Source organism: Lissotriton vulgaris, chromosome 8 (assembly GCF_964263255.1).
Source record: "Lissotriton vulgaris chromosome 8, aLisVul1.2, whole genome shotgun sequence".
NCBI classification, from domain to species: Eukaryota; Metazoa; Chordata; class Amphibia; order Caudata; family Salamandridae; genus Lissotriton; species Lissotriton vulgaris.
This window is the reverse complement of record NC_141696.1, coordinates 172,076,908-172,097,632: the sequence shown is the minus strand read 5'-3', so window position 1 is coordinate 172,097,632 and position 20,725 is coordinate 172,076,908. Positions and strand designations below refer to the sequence as shown.

General features: G+C 44.3%; 1 protein-coding gene across 1 annotated transcript in view; it reads left to right on the top strand.

Moving 5' to 3' along the window:
* The window catches only part of TENM4 (teneurin transmembrane protein 4), a 1,632,468-nt gene that overhangs the window by 1,568,674 nt on the left and 43,069 nt on the right, over positions 1–20,725 (top strand). The window contains exons 29-31 of the mRNA XM_086933907.1: positions 2,626–2,780; positions 10,028–10,905; positions 20,453–20,625. Coding sequence (XP_086790033.1) covers positions 2,626–2,780; positions 10,028–10,905; positions 20,453–20,625 — 1,206 coding nt within the window. The remainder of the gene's footprint in view (positions 1–2,625; positions 2,781–10,027; positions 10,906–20,452; positions 20,626–20,725) is intronic.

Here is a 20,725-nt window from a genome sequence, read left to right as displayed (position 1 = left end):
TTTTGTGCTTTGGTGCATTTGAGAACTGATGCATAGGGTGATAAAGAGGTTTGTTTAGGATCTCACAATTTATTTAGGCAGAGGTGTTAAGATTACAAATGTTGGATCTTACTGTAGTAGTTGACCCATTCAGAAGCATTTATTGAATATGTACTAAATCATCTGAAGTAGAAAACAGTGTGATTGATCGAAAGATTCCAGTCTGAGAGTACTGCATGAATAATGCGCAATATATTTATAAGTGTCTAATAATCGGAGGGTTCCCAAGCTCTGATTTGAGCATGAGTGACAGTTCTTTATTTTTCATTTAAAGTACTTTATAAAGTGCGAACATCACCCAAGAGGATCCCAGCACTGTACATGCGATTGGAAATAGAATCAAAGACCTGAATTTCTTAAAATGAAAACCTAACATAGAACATTAAACTAAAACGTATGTTGCACGCTTTACTGTGAGGTGAAATCGCTTCATTCCAGCCCGCCTGGACCCTTTAATCTGTTGCGTACATCGGATGGCCCCCGGCCATTCAACGTCACAGTGGGCGTGTGCAGAAGACGGCCGGGGGCAGTCCGAAACACGCCCACTCATTAATATGCCTGCAACGCAGCAAAATTTGCGCCACGGTCAACGAGTTAACTGCCTGCACTTAGCATCCCGTGCACTTGGCGACAAGCGTCAGGCGCCCCTGCTTCGCATTTTTATCGGTAGCCAGGAACTTCCTATGCATCAGAGTGCCAACAAGAGGCCTGGCTTGAAGAGAGCAGCTCACTCCTCTTCAGTGATTAATTTTAAAAATAATAAGTGCCAGGACCCTGACCAGGAGGCCACTGCAGATTACATCTTCCATTGCCCCGGTCATCGCTGCCAAAACAACTACTAATCCTCTCTCCTGCAAGTGCCACAGTTCAGATTATTCCTGGTCCCCAAAGCTAAAGGAATGGATGGGGCGGCAGGTATGAGCAATTTTTAATGTATATTGTATCTATAAACAACGTTATTCGGCTCATCTCTAAATTAGAACAGCAGCACCACCATGTGGCAGACAGTCCGAAGTGCGGTGTTGACAAATGCTGGGTGCAGAGCTCCGGTAACTAATTAAGTGCTGATGCTGAGCACCAGAAACCACCTGCTCAAATTAAGCACTGCTCCTTGTGAAACTTTGCACCAGGCCATCTCACATCAGCATTCGGCACCGATTGAAAAGAACTTCACCACAAGAAAGGAAGACGGGAAAAGAGGCAATTCATTCCATTCCTGGTACTTCAGTCCAACAACCGGGCATTGTAACTTCCTGCACGTGCTCCAAATGATTGTGATCTATACGTATTGTCAATCTTCTAAACAATCGGTTGACAACCTTTTGACTCCTGTGGACCCTCACCGAATCACCCCTGAAATCTGTGGACCCCACTGAGTCATTATTGGCAGCCGGGTTAGTCAAAAGTTTTGGAATTACCCTAGCATAGAGTTATAGATGGTTGTTAAGGTGAAAGTTAGGGTTAGAAGATTTTAGGGTTACATTGTAGTTTGCATTTGTAAATTAAGTTAAAGTGAGGGTTAGGTTTTGAGTAAGACCTAGAGTTAAGCGTCCGGGGGAGGGAATAGAAGGAAGAGGACACATTGGAATTCATGTGGTATAAAGAAGCAGTGGAGTACATGTAGATTCACGATTTCGATTTCAATGCAAATGGAACATTCTGAACCATTGTTAACTCACCTTGTGATTCCAACTTGGAGTTTAGCTTGGATTCGTACTTTTAAGTTGTCAGCTTCTGTCGGCAACACCTTGGTTCCACTCGCTCTAAAGATCAAAGGAGAACCGTACATACCAACAGCTTTTCCCACAAGAGCATTCAAATTAATTTGCATTGATGGCTGAGATGTTAGTGAAAGTGTCTTCTTTTAAGGACTCAACCATGAATTTATATGTGTATTTGGTAGAGTTCAGCAGTGTTTACTTCCAAGGAATCCAGTGATCCCACCCATAAAGGGCACGCAACAGTTGCATACTTCCTCCATACTGTTCCTGTCCAGACACACTTGGCACCAAATCTTGCTGAAATGCATACAATGAATCATGAAGCTCTTCTAGTTTGGTGCAGTTCATAAAATGTATGGCAATGGTCCATCTTCCACCCACTGGCCCCTTTCTAATCTTGCTTTAATTTCTATGGCAGCTCTCGAGGACAATGGAGCTCTGCACTTGCTTAACCCAGCTGTCTTAAGACCACTGGGTTAGAGCTTTCAAAGTGTGCATGTCTGGCCGGACGTCGCAAGACGGCCGGCCAAAGTGACATGCGCACTTTGGAAAGTGCCCAGGCAGCCCACCCTACTTCCTGTTGCTACCACGCAACAAGCCCCGCCCCATCATGGCGCTCAGTTTGGGACAGGGCAGATGAAAAATAAAATGGTAATAAATTAACTTTATTCCTATTTCATTTTTAATCCCTGGGGATTTTTTGGGGCATTTTGGTCAATGTGACAACGCTCCTCCGCTCAAAAGGAGGAGCCAATCCTTGAACATATTCCAATGTATGCGGCCCTTGTGCCCGACTAGCTTTTCTTTTAAATCGTACCATGTGCTTACTTTCTTTGTGAAATGGTCTGCTTTCTCTTCCCGCTAGGCATCACGGTGGACAAGTTTGGGCTGATTTACTTCGTTGACGGCACCATGATCAGACGCATTGATCAGAATGGCATAATCTCCACCTTGCTTGGATCCAACGACCTGACATCTGCCAGACCCCTCAGCTGTGACTCCGTCATGGACATTGCCCAGGTACTTAAGCCCTAATTAAATCAAAATTTCAAGGCCAAGGTGTGCCGCGCGCATCTACCTTGGGCCAGCCGTAATGAGCGCGGCGGGCCCTGCACTCTTTGCGGTTGGCTCATTTGGCACTGTGCGGGGCAGAACTGAATCAAATTAGCATCTAGGAAACAGTGGTTGAATGCTGCTCTGCCAAAATTAGCAACAGCAGGGAAATAAGACGACCTGACTTGCATCAGATTGCAAATTGGTTACAGCTATAGTCATGCTGAGTTCTGAGTTTTTTAAGGCTTGAGGCTTCTGGGAAGTGGGGGTGAGGGTGGAAGGAAGGCAGCAGATTTTTTTGGGGTTTGGCAGCTTTTCAATTTTGCTGGTCTGTCAACCAATTTATTTTGGGAGTTCAAGTAAAAGCACAATTTCCCGAATGTAAGACTAGGCAGGAGTGGAAGTGTCTAAGAACGCCAACACAGAAGTGTATGAATCATGAGACAGTAGGGAGACATATTGTTTTTCGAGGTTTAAGTTCCTGGTATACTTCCAAAAAGCACCAAACAAAGTTAGCTCTCTGTCTTGTCTTTCATGCTTTCTCCCTTACCCTGATTAACGTCTCTGGCCTTTTCATCCTTCCCTGGAGCTCTTTTTCTCTGGCAGGCCTCCTGGTCTTCCTTCAACTTCTAATGACCTACTTTACTTTCTTATACTCTCCATGGAATGTTGCTGTCATAACCTGAACCCTTCTTGAATGTGTTCAATCCCCATCAATGTTATTTAAGCTCACACACATCTTTAGCATGCCTTTCCATCATTTTGCAGTTCCATCCCTAGAGACCCAGAGTGGGAAGCTGCAACCTCCACCCCCTGCACCACTTTTGGAGTTTTGTCCAGATAGGTCTTTTATCAGGAGCCTCTGTGGAGTACTTTTAAGGTTTTGCCTGAACAGCGTGCACGCGCTGTCAGCGAAATCTATTGTTAATTTTAAAAAATGTAAAGACAAGCTTATAGCCCACCTATTACTTACCAATACTTACCATTAGTTTGCTTCCATGTCACTCTTGTTTCCTTGCTTTTTATTGTTCACACCTCCTGCTTCCTCCCGGCTGCTCGCCTCCTCCTGCTTTCTTCCCGGGGCTTCTTGTCCCTGCTGTGGAGCATGGACCTAAAACCGCTCCTGTTTCAATCAATCAAACATTTATAGAATGCAGCGCATCACTTGTGAGGATCTTGAGGTACTGGAGCTGTCTGCTGCTGCTTGGAAGTTTCATCATTCAAACATCTAGGTTTTTAGTTCTCTTCTTAATTGTTGGAGTGATGATGCGGTCCTGAGGTGTATGGGGGTGTTGTTCCAAACCTTGGCTGCCAGGTGCGAGAAGGAGCGTCTTCCTCTGTTGACTCAATGCGTCTGTGGGTTATCTGCGAGGAGAGGGAAGCTGATCAGAGGTGTCTGGTTGCTTGATGGAAGGTCAGGCGTTTGTTGATGTATGCTGGTCCTTCATTGTGCAGGGCCTTGCAGGCGTGGGTCAGCATCTTGAACTGGCGTCTCTTCTGAATCTGGATCCCGTGTAGTTTTTTTTGATGGGATGTGATGTGGGTTCTTCTGGAGAGGTTGAATAGGAGTCTTGCCACTGAGTTCTGTATTGTCTGGAGTCTCTTCTGGAGGCGTGCCGTGATTGCTACACCTTGATTGCTCCGTAGAGCGTATTTCCGTTGTCCAGTCTGCCGATGATGAGGGCCTGTGTGGCGATCCTTCTTGTGTTTGCTGGGAGTCACCTGAAGATTTTGCGGAGCATGCAAAGGATGTGGAAGCAGGCGGATGAGACTGCGTTTACTTGTTTCTTCATGGATAGTTTGCTATCCTGGATGATGCCTAGTTTGCAGGAGTCGAAAAATGGTTACAGGGAACCCCACTCACGCGGAACCAGGGTACGTATATTATAAACAGAAACAGTGGTTCCTGTGTCGAAAAAATAGATATGCACAGAATGCTGATATTTATATGTGCAATCACAATGTAAGAATGGGTTAAAACAATATTCAAAGGAAAAGAACCGTACACAACTCAATGTTTGGTGTAAACAATAGTTGTTTATATAAATATGAAAAGACAGTTACTTATATGAACAGTGCATTGTGTCCCCAGTGAACATGGAACCTATAACAATTTGTGACATATTTGTGAAAAATACAAATGGTTTCCAACAGAATATTAAAGTCGGCACGGTTCCTGTTTATAGTTTGCAGGAGTGGTCTGTTGGGGCAGGGGTGTGCCGAGCTCTGTAGACCACCAAGTGTCTGTCCATGGTGAGGTGTTCTTCCCAAAGATAAGGACTTCAGTTTTTCGGTGTTGATTTTGATACAGTTGTCCTTCACCCAGTCCACAACGTTCATCATGTATCTGTGGAAGTTAGCTTTTGTGGTGGAGGGATCTTCGGACAGTGAAAGGATAAGCTGTGTCTCTCATTGGTGGAGGTGATGATGTTGAAGCCGTGTGATCTGACGGTGATGACCAAGGGAGTCATGTAGGTGTTGAAAAGGGTCTGAAGGACGATCCTTAGGGGACTCTGCAGATCTTCTTGGGCTCAGAGGTGAACAGTGGGAGGCAGATCCTTTGTGTTCTGTCAGTGAGGTACGAGGCCATCAGTTTGAGGGTGTTTCCTTGAATTCCGATATGGTGGAGCCAGTTGGCCAGGATGTGGTGGGAGATGGGGTCAAACAAGCTGAACTGGTCCAGGAGGGCTCTGATGTAATCTGTGGCTGCGATCAGGACTCTCTCAGTGCTGTGGTTAGCTCGAAATCTGGATTGAGAGGGGTCCAGGAGAATGTGGTCTTCGAGGTGTAGGGTGAGTTTCTGGTTGATCGCTATATCGAGGACTTTTGCTGGATAAGGGAGTAGAGAGATGGGTCAGTATTTCATTAATTCGGCTGGTTTGGTGAATGTTTTTTCCAGGAGGGGACTCACTGTTGCGCTTCCCATCCTCAGGGAAGGAGACCACAGTGATGGAGGTGTTCAGGTCTTTCCTGAGCTTGTCGCCGATTGTCTTGCTTAAAGACGTGGTGGGGGCATGGGTCAGTGAGTCCTCCGAAGTGCACAGAGTTTGTGATGTAGATAGTGTCTTGCGTGGTGAGAAGGTGTTTGGGGTTTGTGCTCATGGGAGTGAACTGGTTGATGCTGTGTGAGGCAGAGGGTTGGCATTCGAAGGTTTTGTAGATGGCCGAATATAGAAGAAGCCCGTGAGATTGTTACACAGTTCCTGGGAGGTAGTGATGTCGTCTCAGTGGCTGCGAGATTGGTGAACTCCTTCACGATGGCAAGGAGTTATTAGCTGTGGTTCGCGCTGGTTTAAGTGTGGCACTGTCTAGTGTCCTTCCACTGGCCACATATTGCTCCAAGTATTCCCCCCCCCCCTTTTTGCCACACACTCAAGAAGACTGCTTGGCACTGTACAGTCCCCTCCCTCTGTCCATTGTTTCTTCACCCTCCCCAGCAGCTCCCTTGTGTTGTTTCCACCCCATGCCCTCCTCCCACACTCAGTTGCTGCCCACCCCTTGCTCTCAAGAACCTCCCTGGTGTTTTTCATCCCTCACCTAGGCTACTGTCCATTGTTTCTTTTAACCCCAAGTTCTTTTTTAGACATATTGCACAGCAGCGTGGGCTGCTGTGCCACATGGCTTAAAGGGGGAAAAAAAGCGCCATGATGCAGTCAACACTGGCCGCATCATAACACTTTAAAAAAATGTACTTAAGTCCTGTTGCTTGTTGGAGTAGTATTTGTTTTTTAATTTGATTAGTTTATGGTATAACAAAGAGCTTCTCACACTCTGCTGTGTATACATGAATTGTGGATGCAAGTAACACATCTGGCTGGATGTGGCCAGAAACTGTGACCCCTTTTAGGACACCTATTGGCTTGGTGTTTGTATTGTACGGTGCCCTGTGTCCTGGAGGAGACTAGAGTTCCAAAGGACCGTAAGCAGAGGCTGTGATGGCAGCTTTCATGAATCGGGGTACCCAAGTTTACTTTAAGTCGCAAATTCACGTCCCAATAGATTATAGTTTTTTTTTGGCGGGGGGGGATCAATTGCATTTCAAATCTCAGTCACTGAAGAAAATTTGATATTTAATTCGGGGGATTAGTAGGAGCAACTCTACCTCAGAAGGTGAGAGAGATTAAAATAACTTTGTGAGTTCAGCACTCAATTCCGAGACTATCCCTGATCTGCTGATCAGAGGTTAGAATCTTGGCAGGGCTGACTCACCCTTTCATCTACCCTTAGTCAATAAGTTGGGTGATCGAACCTTTCGTTTACAGTGCTGTGAAATACCAAATCTGATCATTGTAATTGTTAACTTCCATATCTGTACACAAGCCTACCTATATTTAGTTGTGCGAATATCTCTAAATTATTTATGTTGGTGAGAAAAAATCACCAGCCTTGATCAAAGAAGAACAGAAGAAATTAAATATTTAGCTGACTAGAAGTTTTTTTTTTAACACATTGAGTACAGTCAGGCCAGTTAGAAATTGAACAGTTTCTCTATAATAAGAAAAACAGGTGATGCTCGACCACTGGAAGATGTGAGAGTCTTTGAAGTCAGAGCATAGACTGCAGTATGTGTTATGATAAATTTCTTACAACAAAAGTTGAAGCAGGCCTGGAACCAGTAAAAGATAGAGAATGTGAGATCATGGCTAAAATAAAGGGCAGGCTTGGCACCCGCTTGTCATAAGATACTTGGAATCCAAGCTTCGCTCTCAGTGGTTAATTTATCAACAAAAAATAAGAGCTGTGGCTCTCGTCAGGAGGTAGCTCGCACCAGCCCATTCCTCTTGTTAGCACCTCCTAAAACAGAACCAACTACTAACCAGGAAAGTGGGGAGAGGATGTGGTGTAATGGCCCGAGCTGCTGACTTTGGGGCTGGGGAACCAGGTTCGAGTCTTAGCGTCGGCTCAACATCCTGTGATTCTGGGCAAATCACTTAATTGCCCGGTAAATTAATGTGTCCTTAGCTGGTGCTCATGAAAAATGTCGGTGTTGGTGATTAACCATTAGTGCTGAGCCCCGGAAACCACAGGCTCAAATTAAGCACGGTTCGCTGGTAACAGTCATTCCAGTTCAATGTACCTTTTTGTTTCCTACCTTCAAACACACTTAAAAAGTGATGGATAAGAATGAGGCAGGCAGAGATAATGTAGACCCAAAGCCTCCGAACTCTAGATTAGGTTCAAGCTGTAAAACTACTGTGACGGGTAAATAACTTGTTTCTTATCAACTATGACAAACTCTGCATATTGAAATGTATAGATGCTAAGAGAGAGCGTCGTGAGATATCCGGCTTCTGTGCTGCAGGAACAAGCCTACTATATATACTCCAGTGTTCGGTCCCCGGCACGCCTCAGGGCACAATCATTTTATGCACATTTCTACAGCAGGCATTTACCTTGAAAATGAAGAATGAGGTACTGCATTGGAAGCCACGTTTTAAAAATGTTTCCTGCCAAGTCATAAGTGAAAGGTATGGATATACTTATTGGCAAAGCAGTCCTGGGTCACAGGAATATAAAAGCAGCAAGCTCAGTGACACGATTAAGTGTGAAATAAATGGCTATGCTTTGAGGCAATTTCTTGTTCTTACCTCCAAATACTTGCAGGTTCATTTCTTACGCATTATGGGAGGAAAGACACAATTACATTATTGAAGCGCTGTCATGATAAAGGCGAAAGCTCCGGTATTTAGATTCCACAGCTGCCAAGTGAGCAGAGGTAGGGGTTGGACTCTAGCCTACTCAAACCCTGGAAGCATGCCTGTATTAGAACATTGGAATGTTGGGAGCTCCATTGAAGACAATAGAGTTCTCCGGACTTTTAGTTGCTGGTAAAAGTCCGGAGCACCAACGTTCCAATGTTTGTTCACAGCTTTTGTTGTGAACAAAGGCCTCATGGTGCCCAGAGGGGATTTCAACCACCTCGGGCACCGTGAGGCCTTTGTTTTACAAATTAGAACATTCTTCCCTCTAGGGGCAGAATGTTCTAATAGCCTTAGAGCCCTCCGTAGCAGGCTCTACCCGCTTATAAAGGCCCGCTTCTTTGTTAAAGGCCCGAGCCGAAGGCTTTAACGCTGGAGCTGGCCTTTAATGGCCCGTAGAGCGTGCTACGGCGGGCTCTAAGGCTATAGTGGAATTTCTGACCATCCAACTGGTGTAGGTAACAGCTAGCCTCTTTTGGGTGTATGAGTGGAGGAAAGCCATGTGCAGTGCATAGAATACTGAAGTTCCCGTAGCCTCTCCCCAACCCTATGCAGCTTTTATTCACGCTCCGTTATCTGTTTCCTATTTTCCACTCCAAAGTCTGTGATCGGTGTCTCCACTATAACCCTCTAGATCTTTCTAGAGCAGCTTGGGCATCAGGCCAGATACGGGGTGGGCTTTTCTTGGTATTCCTTGGTTTTTCACCTTTAGCTACACATGCTAGGCTTGTGCTGGCATGCTAATTTACAGCATTTCAATGCTTTATTTACAGTATTTGGGGCATTTCTGGCTTTCCCCAGAATAATCTAGATCTGTTGATAGAATAGTAAATTAGATACCCCCATCATCTGCGAAAGCTCGATTGAAACCGCGATTAAAGGCAGGACATTTCAGGCATTGCTTTTTGTAGCGAATAGAACAACATGGTCTGTGAGGTTGTCGAGTTTTGTACACACTCAGAGACTGACAGTGTAATATTATCTTGACATACTGTTTGCGAGGTCTTCCAATTACTTGTCAGGTTTGTATATCTTCTCTCCTGGCTGTGGTGCATCTCTGGGGGAGACGTGATTACTGGGGAATTTCTTGGAAGAGGTATTGTGTTTCAGAACTTTGTTATTGTAAATCTTTCACATCAATTAATTTCAAGAAGGAGAAAGAAAACTGTAGACGTTTGCTGCAGTAATGTATGCGAATACTTCACTACCACAACCCGCTGAAAGTTACAATTGTGGGTTTTCACCTCATCTTCTGTTGAGAAGAACACTGCATATAAACTTGGAAATGATGAGTCTGTGGGATTTTTGCAAATTATATTTATTGTGCTGTTAACCGAGACAGCTTCTAGGTGCTCCAAAATTAATAATACCAATTTTCACACAAGTTAATTGTAGGACTCATGGTGTTAGTAAAGCATCTTAATGTGCTTAACCAAAGGAATAATGGAAAATAGTTTATTGTAAAAAAATAAGTTACTGTCATTAAGAGGTTATTTTTTGTTTTCTTTGCCTCAGGTTCGTCTTGAGCTGCCCACGGATTTGGCTGTCAACCCAATGGATAACTCTCTGTACGTCCTTGACAATAATGTTGTTCTGCAGATCTCTGAAAACCACCAGGTTCGCATTGTGGCGGGAAGGCCAATGCACTGCCAGGTGCCGGGCATTGACCACTTCCTGCTCACCAAAGTGGCGGTTCACGCCACGCTTGAGTCCGCCACTGCTCTCGCCGTGTCCCACAACGGCATCTTGTACATTGCTGAAACTGATGGAAAGAAAGTCAACCGGATCCGGCAAGTGACGACCAACGGGGAAATTTCCCTGGTAGCTGGGGCACCAAGCGGGTGCGACTGCAAAAATGATAACAACTGTGAATGCTACTCTGGCGATGAAGGCTATGCGAAGGATGCCAAGCTGTACTCTCCGTCCTCGCTTGCAGTTTGCGCTGATGGGGAGCTGTATGTCGCAGACCTTGGGAATATCAGGATAAGGTTCATTCGGACAAACAAGCCATTCCTCAACTCTCAGAACCTTTACGAGGTTTCGTCCCCAATAGACCAGGAGCTGTACTTGTTTGATATTACGGGTAAACATGTGTATACCCAAAGTCTTACTACAGGGGACTATCTGTACAACTTTACTTACACCGGAGACGGTGACATCACCTTAATCACAGACAACAATGGCAACACTATAAACATACGGCGAGATTCCACAGGCATGCCACTTTGGCTAGTAGTACCCGATGGTCAAGTGTACTGGATAACCATTGGCACCAACAGTGCGTTGAAGAGTATAACCGCGCAAGGGAACGAGCTGGCCACAATGACGTACCACGGGAACTCTGGCCTCCTTGCCACCAAGAGCAATGAAAATGGATGGACTACATTTTATGAGTAAGTAGCATGTCACAGATAGTTATGTCATGTATCTCATCAATTTCTGCTTAATTGCCATGTCTTTTTTAAAATTGGAAATCAATAGAAGAAATAATTAAGTATTTTGATTTGAACTGTAACAGAATTTAAATAGTCCTACAAATACGGTCACACTGTGAAACCAGGCAAAAAAATGTAAAACAAAAGTTTTCTTTGGAATGTTTCTACTAATGTCAACAATGCAAGCTGTCTGGAGTGGTATCCTGGTGGTCAGGGGTTACTGCTCCTGGCGACTACAGGTTTCCATGCCTCCAGGCATGGGACTATCCTGTCCACAAACTCTGGATCCGATAGTTCTGAGTTCGGGGACACCAGACCCTGCTACGTGCAGGACCTGCTCCCGCAATCTGGCCGCCTGCATGCAACAGCATGGTGGTGAGGAGAAAACAGTGATCATGTGCTGAGGTGAAAGGCCCTCTGCCCTCCAGCTACCCCATTCCCTTTATCCTCCCTCCGACAGCAACAGAAAAAAATGTGCCCCCCCACCACCGTTTACCAACTCACCTGCCCTCTGCAAGTGGTAAAATGATACGGGACCCCTTATATCACCTGCAAGGGAAAAATGCAGATTTGCACCCAGTATTATTGGATGCACATGTTATTCCCCATTTCAGAGGGAACATTTGCTCACAAGTGAACGTACAGGGGGATACCACCTGGAATAGTGCCATACTTGTTGAGACTTGGTGGAATCCACAAGTAGATTTACATAGTGCATTACAGGGCTGGAGTGCTTATTAAGGCCCTCAGGTTGAAGCGCTGTTCCTTGGCACGTGCTGTCGGGAAGCTTGATTCACTCCGCCACTTTTTACTGCTGGATAGACTTTGCCTCTGCACAGCAACTTTCAATAGATCGTGTCTTTACTACTTCTGAATCCAACGGCGGAAGCAATAATCTTAAAATGGCGACTACAGACTGGGGCATTGTGGGCTTACACTTGACGTACTTGTGAGTATCTTTGGTATTTTTTTATTATCTTAAAAAAAAACACAAATAAGCCTACCAGTATCCACATTTACACTATCTTAATAGTCAAATACAGTATTGTTATTGCTGTGTAATTCCTTCTGCATCACTTCTTTAGATAACAAAAACCATTTAAACCTTGGTTTGCTCTAACAACCCGCCCCAATGCCTTCCAACACACCTTTTCCACAATATTTATTCTGACGATGCATCCCTTGGGCATCACCATCTCGGGTATCACTGTTGTCCCCGTCAGCCCTCCATCCTTAATATAAGCTTTTCATCAGACACAACAGAGGCCGACCCAGACCAGCATGAATTTGAAGCCTTCACGGTGACCTTCCATCCGAAGGGTCATTCAGTAATCTAATCATTCACTCCTGCAACTACTTTTTCATCGTGCAGAATTTGCTTTATCTTTATTTCTTCTGCAGTGGCCCATTTTAGCTCACTTATTTGCCATATATGTACTTTTGGCAGATGAGGCAAAGGCAATGTACGACTATTCTCCTTTTCGCCAGTACCACTCTCCAAAACAGACATTTCTGAGCCATCTCCCGCCTTTTTTGTTGTTGTGGAGAACAACCAGAATATATTGTCGAACATTTGCTGTACCACTCGACCTGTACTGTGTGCAAGCTTGTCCAGCACATCTCTGCACCTTCCGGCACTTCCATGTAAGGTGTATGAAGTCAGTACCTTTCTCCCTATAGTGCAGACATCAGGAGGAGTGCTCAGGTAAATATTATTGGGTTTGGCAGGGGCTAGGTAAGTCGTATATACATAATTGTATTGAATAAGTTTAAAACACGTCTTACCCGACACCTGTCCCAACCCCATGCACACCTCACCATGGTCTGCTTCAGTCTGAAAGCCTGGCGTCATGGTGAGCTATCATGACTCCTCCTATGGTCAATGCGCAAAAGAATATGTCTTTGGGGTTATGAAAGTGCTTCCCAGACCCCAGACAGTAGTGGCTGGAATTAATAATGCACAGAATGCACAGCAATTTTCAATTGTAAAACTATTGTTACAGGGAAGTAACTCGTTTTGTACAATATACTTGACACCAAACCCAATGCACCCGATTAAGTGTGTATTCTGCCATGTGGTCTTCTTCTTAAAATTGCAAACATTAAGGTTAATGAGTCGAACCTCTGTCAGGATTCTTTTTGTTTAATATCTTAATATCTTCTCAGAAAAGGTATTTCTATGGTTTTATTATTGCTGAATCAATAACTTCATCCAGTATTAAGAAAAGAGTCCCTGTACAGAGTTACCCATACCTTTTCTAGAACATAACATTTGGCTCATTGTGGTTCCAACCAGACTGTCTCTAGTTCCTTGCCTCATTCGCATGTCACGTGTCCGGCATTTGTAGGTAGTTGCATGTCTGCAGCTGTGAACAGAGACCATTCATCTGAGATACATTTGGAAGTCATCCACACCACCAGACCGCCACCGAAGTCACCAGACCTCCACCGAATTTGCCTCTTCATGAGACTGCCAGGATTCAACTTAAAAACTGGAGACTCCTTCACCGCATACACATTGTATGCTTTATGTAGGTTGACCTCAGACGTCAGGTTATGTGGCCACATCTTCTCCACACTGGCAAGAGGTTCTCTCACAAGCTCTTACATTTCTGATGCGTCTTTACACGATGGTTGATGGGCCTTGTACCACCTTCTCATTCTTCTACTAGACCAGCTTTCTCTACTCAGTGTCCTCTACATGCAAAGGCCACTCTCTTCTCTCCTCCCTTTTGTATCGCCATGGATTAGTTGTTACACCCTACACTTTTTTAACGAAAAGGCACAGTGGTTATGACGGTGAAAATTGTTGCCACTTTTCAGTATCGAAAGTAGCAGAAAGAGGTACCACGGCTGGCCCAGTCTTGACTTTTGTAGACCAATCCTCGGTTATTGTTCAAAAAAACATTTTCAGCATGAAACATTCTGACACAATTTTTAAGCATTTTATTCTCTAGTCAGCACAAAATGAATCATTCATTCTAAATAGTGAGAATCAGTAGGTATTGTCAAAAAATAAATAAACAGCTTGTGGACGACCAGGTTTTTACTTCCTGCAGGGCATTAAGGGACCCCCCCTTCTTGTTTTTTTGAAGTTTTTGTCTGGGTCGTGGGGATTTACCAACTCTTCAAATGTGAACGATTTGTAGTTGACCTGTAATTACCGGTCTGGTCCTAGTAGTCAATTATTTTCCATAAAAATACTGTGGTGTTGTGTAGACATGAGTGGCTAGTGAATCTCATTGCGAAGCTTGGAAGTTTTAGGGGGTTGATGTACTGTATTGTATCAATTCGACTGCAAGACTCTTATTCAACAGAAGTAAAAGCAAGAAAGAAACCCAAGGCTGCCCTTAATTACAGAGCTACTTAAATGCCATCAGACTCGTACCTGATGAAATATCTGTGAAAATGACCTTTTTTCATCTTTTCAAAACCGCTGTCAAATTATTTTAGAACTCTACTTGATATTCTCTGCAATGGTGTCTGGAAAGGTCTCAGAATATGTAATTAACCATTGTATGCGGTTCTACAATGAAATGTGACGCGCTCCCCAGAGACACTCTTAATCCCCATTTACAGCATTTGGCAAAAAGAGGCATTATTTTTGTCAGTTTTTCTCCATTATTTCTTAGGGATGCTCACTGAACTTTAAGCTGAAAGGATATCCATGCGTACCGCCCTGTCATTACAGCGCTGAGAAACCTACAGCTTTTATATGCTTCTGTGAAGATTGCTTCCAAATCACAGAGGAGGACCAGTACACTGATATGAAGTGAAAGAGTAGTGCATGCATTCCGAGTGTAGTCAAGATCAGGTCCTTCTCTAGATAAAGCAACTTTCAGTTCTGCTTGCTGCCCCCGGTGGCTGTTAACAGTCTCCTATGCCACAAGTTTAGAGTGCCCCAAAGGACGCCACTCTGTGCCCTCCACTTGCTATTCCACCTGAGCCCTCTCGTCATGTACCTGCAACCTAGACGTTCCTCCAGGTACCAAGTATTCTACTGACACTGTGTCCACCCACTTCCTGGGGCCACAGTACCAGCTATCGTTTAGGCCAAAAACGACAGTGCGCGATGGCTGCAGCGATCACTTCCAAGGTTACCAGGATCAGATTGGAAACCGTTTTGTAAATAAGTGGAAGACCCCATAATGGCACATCCACAATTTTTAAAACTATCCTGAAGCGCTTCGCCAGTGTTTTTTCGTACTGTTTTTTTCAGACGTTGCTGTAATTTACCCGCCCCGCTCTCACGGTTCCCCTGCAATTCTTTGCAAAATGGTTGAATACACTGTACTGGATTCTAGTTTTATTTTGTTCAGGAGAGGGTATGAATACTGATGCGGCTCTATTTACCATATTTTTTATCGACCTTCGTGTAGAAATGTCCACTATGCCACTAGAATTTTAGGCATGGAGGGATGATACAGCATTGATATCTTGATTGCTGATGAGGTTATTTCCCGTGGTCATGCCACACAATATAACCTTCTTCGACTTGGTGCAACGCCCATGTCCTAGTCCCAACTAGCTGAGTCTTTTCTCACACCATAGACCGCTCCAGATAGCATATTCCAGTAAAGGAAACAACCAGATACCTTCTAATGCATCCTTGCTTGTTGATATCGTTTGTAGCGTATTATGGTTAGTTGGGAATTCCCATTCCCTTGACTCTTGGAAAAAGTTAGCAACATATATATGCTCCTGATTGCACAAATCATTAATAAGTTCACCAGACATGCTGCGTGACGCCGGGGGGAGTGCCATTGCGTGCCGTCATTTACACTGAATTTAACATTTTCAAGACAATAGCCGGTTTACTATGACTTTTACTTGATATTGTCCCCAGTACGATTCTGTAAAACTCTAATGATATCATTTCACACTTTCAGCGATGGCATTTTTTACGTTTGACCTTAATGGAAAAAGTTATGTTCCCACCTGCCTCATACATGTGTAAATTGCACAATTTAAGGAGCACGGAACACCCGCCAGGCCCTTCTCCAGGGCACTCAGTAAGAAATAGGGAGTCGGTGCATGGATTGAAAGATCTTAGTTGTGGGTGTGGTAAGCTTGCAAGATGAGCTTGGATTTGTGGTTTTGCTCAAGGTGCACTATAGAGGACATGTTGATTGGGGCTGAATGTGTAGGATTCGTATTTGCTTTGGAGGCGCATTTTTATTGGATTTGTGTTGGACGTGATGGACAAGGAGTCTAAATACTGTTGGATCACAGGAATCTGTTCACCATTTTTCAGTTGGAAGTGATGTGGTCAAATTCTATTCTTGGGCATGTCAGTCGTTTGCTCGTAGTAAAGGTCTATGTTCTTGTCATGGTCTAAAAAAGATTACCAAAAAAACAGGGGTGCCAGATCCATGAAAGATTGCATAGATACCCCAAAACAATTTTTTTTATAGAACTAATATAAATTATCCCTTTTACATATGCATTCGTTATTCTGAACATCTGGCATGCGTATAGTCCACCAAGACCACCCTTGGACTTCTGTCCTCAAGAAAGATTGAAGGTGGACCCGGTCTCCTGTGCAAACAAACAAGGAAACTCTTAAGGCTTGATCTTCCTCAGTACCAGGAATTTATGTGCTCCTGAGTAAAGTTAAACTTGCACAACTGGAAAACGGAAGGGAAATAACCCTGAATTATTGGAATTATTTCCTATAACCAAATTATCTATCCATTAACAAATAGAACTGGTCGGCCAGGAACAAGGCGCACTGCAAGAAAAAATCTGTGCCTGTATGCAGGGAAAAGGCACTCTACACAACCTGTTTCCTCTAACTGGTTGGGGTATAACTTATAGAGTGCACCCCCAGATATAAGAACTCCCGTCGAGCCGTTCCCTCACACCAACTCTAACCAGGGCTACATATACGTAAATGCTCCTAGGTGGCTGGCCGCATATATAACCATAGAGAGTTGTCATGTGGCTGTCGGGCATATATAACCATAGAGAGTTGTCAAGTGGCTCTCTGGCATATATAACCATAGAGAGTTGTCCAGTGGCTGTCTGGCAACCATAGAGAGTTGTCCAGTGGCTGTCTGGCACATATAACCACAGAGAGGTGTCCAGTGGCTGTCTGGCATATATAACCATAGAGAGTTGTCCAGTGGCTGTCTGGCAACCATAGAGAGTTGTCTAGTGGCTGTCTGACATATATAACCATAGAGAGTTGTTAGTTGGGTGTCTGGCATAATTACCCATAGAAAACTGTCTGGTGGCTCTCTGGCATATAAAACAATAGAGAGTTGTCCGGTGGCTCTCTGGCATACATAACCATAGAGAGTTGTCCGGTGGCTCTCTGGCATATATAACTATAGAGTATTGTCCGGTGGCTGTCTGGCATGTATAACCATAGAGAATTGTCCAGTGGCTGTATGGCATATATGACCATAGAGAGTTGTCCGGTGGCTCTCTGACACATATAACCACAGAGTTGTCCAGTGGCTGTCTGGCATATATAACCATAGAGAGTTGTCCAGTGGCTGTCCGGCATATATAACCATAGAGAGTTGTCAGTTGGGTGTCTGGCAGCCATAGAGAGTTGTCCAGCGGCTGTCTGGCACATATAACCACAGAGAGTTGTCCAGTGGCTGTCTGGCATATATAACCATAGAGAGTTGTCAGTTGGGTGTCTGGCATATATAACCATAGAGAGTTGTCCGGTGGCTCTCTGGCATATAAAACCATAGAGAGTTGTCTGGTGGCTCTCTGGCATATATAACCATAGAGTATTATTCGGTGGCTGTCTGGCATATATAACCATAGAGAGTTGTTCAGTGGCTGTCTGGCATATATAACCATAGAGAGTTGTCAGTTGGGTGTCTGGCTTTGTTTAGAATAATACAGTCGGCGCCACCATGTATAGGAATGTCATAACAATTTTGAGGTGTTAAGAAATAAGTGCTGGTGACAAGTCCCGGCAAACACCGCCACAAATGAAGCACTAGGCAAAATGGCATGTGATGCCATTTTCAGTGACGCCTGTATGTTTTTTTTTTAAACTGTGGAAAACCTACCTCTCTTGGGTCACTAAATGCTGGCAAGTATGTCGGTGAGCTGTAAGTATGTGCTTGATGGCTCGTAGGCTCCAAAGGCCAGATTTAGTTAGTGTTTAACCTCCATAATGCGCATTTCTTCTCATTTGAGGTCATAGCACTTTTTAAGAGAAACTGGTATTATTTCTTCTAGGAGTTTGAGGTATGCTCGCTTTCCTCCTGGAACTTCCCACGTCTATGTACATCTTAAATGGTCTGTCTAGCTCAAATCGATCTCAGTCTGTACCCCATGCTGTTCGCCTGGAGCCACGAACAGGCAGGCGAGGGATATTTTTTCTGATCCTAATCCCTCACTTGACCTTACTTCTCCAAGTGATCCATTAAAGGAGGGAAACATCTTTTGGGAATGGAAACAGGCATTCGCCATCTGTGCTGCCCTCCCAAGAGTAATGAATTAATAATCAGAGGCTGACATCAGAAATGAACAATCTCAAGGTGCAGCGCAAATGTGCTGAGTAAATGGTAAGAGCCAGCAGCCACTTAGCACTTCATAATCGCCTTTAAAACAAGCATTAGTAAAGACAATAGGTCTGGCCTTGACAAGCTGGTGTGATATTTTTTTAATTTTCACTGCAGGCGTACCCTACTAAAATTTTAAAAAAGGGGGGGCATGCCACCCGCTAAATGTGGCAGCCATATGCTTGCATCAAAAATGTAAAAATTAAAACTAAACTAACCATTGCAAATAATTTGAATAGAATTGTACTGACGTATTAGACTAGAACTGGTATTTAAACCCTTTTTAGTTTTAATGCAGATCACAGGAAAATATGATTATTAGTGGTGCAAAGAAAAGGTTATGTTGGCTTTGAATTACTGTAACCACATAGTTTAAACAGACAAAAAAGGGGAAAAAATAATAGAAACAAAAAAAAAATTCCAAAGTAAAGTATCAGCCCACAAGCCCTGGCACTGTTGTGCACTTCTGTTTCGGTGGATGTACATGTGTGATCAGGAAAAATGCCAAAACACTCCCAGAGCATGTGAGTCCGTGTCAGATGTGGTCTTCACCATTGCCCCATACTGTATGCTGTGGTGAGGGGAAGCAACATGTCACTCATAGTTGGGCACACAGTGGGTGAGGAAGGCTGACCCACAAGCCCATTTATGTATGTTTGTATTTTGTGGGAGAGGTGTGGCGCAGTGGCCAGAGCTACTGACTCCGGAGCGTGGGGCTCACGGTTCGATCTCCGGCGGCAGCTCAGCTTAGCACCATGTGACTCTGGGCAGTAGCTCACTTAATCTCCCCGACGGCCCCCAGTGCCTTGAAACCATCAAGAGGGGGATATGTTCATGCTTAACAAATATAGATTATTGTAGGTGTTTTTATTTGTTCCCTTTTTTTTTATTACCCAAGGCTAGCAAAAGCTGTCTCTATGCCAGATCTGAAAAGGCACAGTGTGAGAGGGGGTGTTATGTTCCCATGTTAAGTTTCCATTAAAAAACAAGGAGGGGCACAAAGATTGAATATTTAAAGAGCCTGTGATTTTCATGTTATTCATATGCATGCAGTGTCACAGCAAACAAAAATTAACCCTTTTCATATCTATCACAAACCATAGATTATACAAGTAGAGATGGAATAAAAATCAGATATGGACAGACAGATGTGATGTACTTTAATTAGTGTATAGTTCACATGTGTATCCCATAATGCTACTTAGTGTGACTGTTTCATGGACCATAAAGTGTAGGGGTGCAACATGCTTAAGTGTGGTGTCACCGTGCTTCGTCATCAAGACACCATGTTTGCAGTCCTAAGCTTTCATTGACCACCCAATGCATTCTGGGAGATATAGCCCTAATTTGCTACATCCTTTATGCTGCCACTTGACGTCTTAGGACAATCAGTGGCGGCTAAGGCGGAGGAGCATTCGCCCCACAAGAAAAAAAAAAAAAAAACACCAGGTTGTTATCATTTCTTTTTTCCCTAGCGGATCTCCAGATGCGGGACAGGGCTGGGCAGTTTTGAGCCAGCCAAACAGTCATGCGCATTGTGCCATGTTCCCCACCAGTCTACAATGCACAAACGGGTGAGGAACATGCCCAGGCCCCCAGTTCCAATCTGAGCGCCGCCGCAGATCCATGGCGCTCAGACCAATCACAACGCTGCTATAAGCAGAGTTATGATTGGCTAAAGGGCTCTGGAAGCCTGGGTGCTTCCTGTTCCTACAGTCATGGAAAAAGAACGGAGAAGAGGCGGCCGCCGGCAAGGTACATTTATTTTTTTTAATTTTCTCAGTTTTTGTTTTTTAATCCTTCCCCCATGCCCGCCTCACCACTGAAGGCCGGTAGCAGCCGCTACTGATGATGATATCCACGGAGTACTACTTCTGTTCACCCAATGTTGGCCTTTCTTGCTTTGCACTTAACCATATTTGTATGCCCATTGTTGGCCTGGCTTTTACTGAATTTTTTATTCTGATTTTCAGGTATGACAGCTTTGGCCGCCTGACCAACGTTACCTTCCCCACAGGCCAAGTCAACAGCTTCCGCGGCGATACTGACAGCTCGGTGCACGTCCAAGTAGAAACATCCAGCAAGGAGGATGTTACCATAACGACCAATCTGTCCGCTTCGGGTGCTTTCTACACGCTGTTGCAAGGTAAGCCTGCTTTGTACGCAGCGTCCTGTCTTTGAGGGTTGTAGCGATGTGCAGATGATCGCGCAACACGAGCAACATCTCGCGATCATCCTGAAAATGC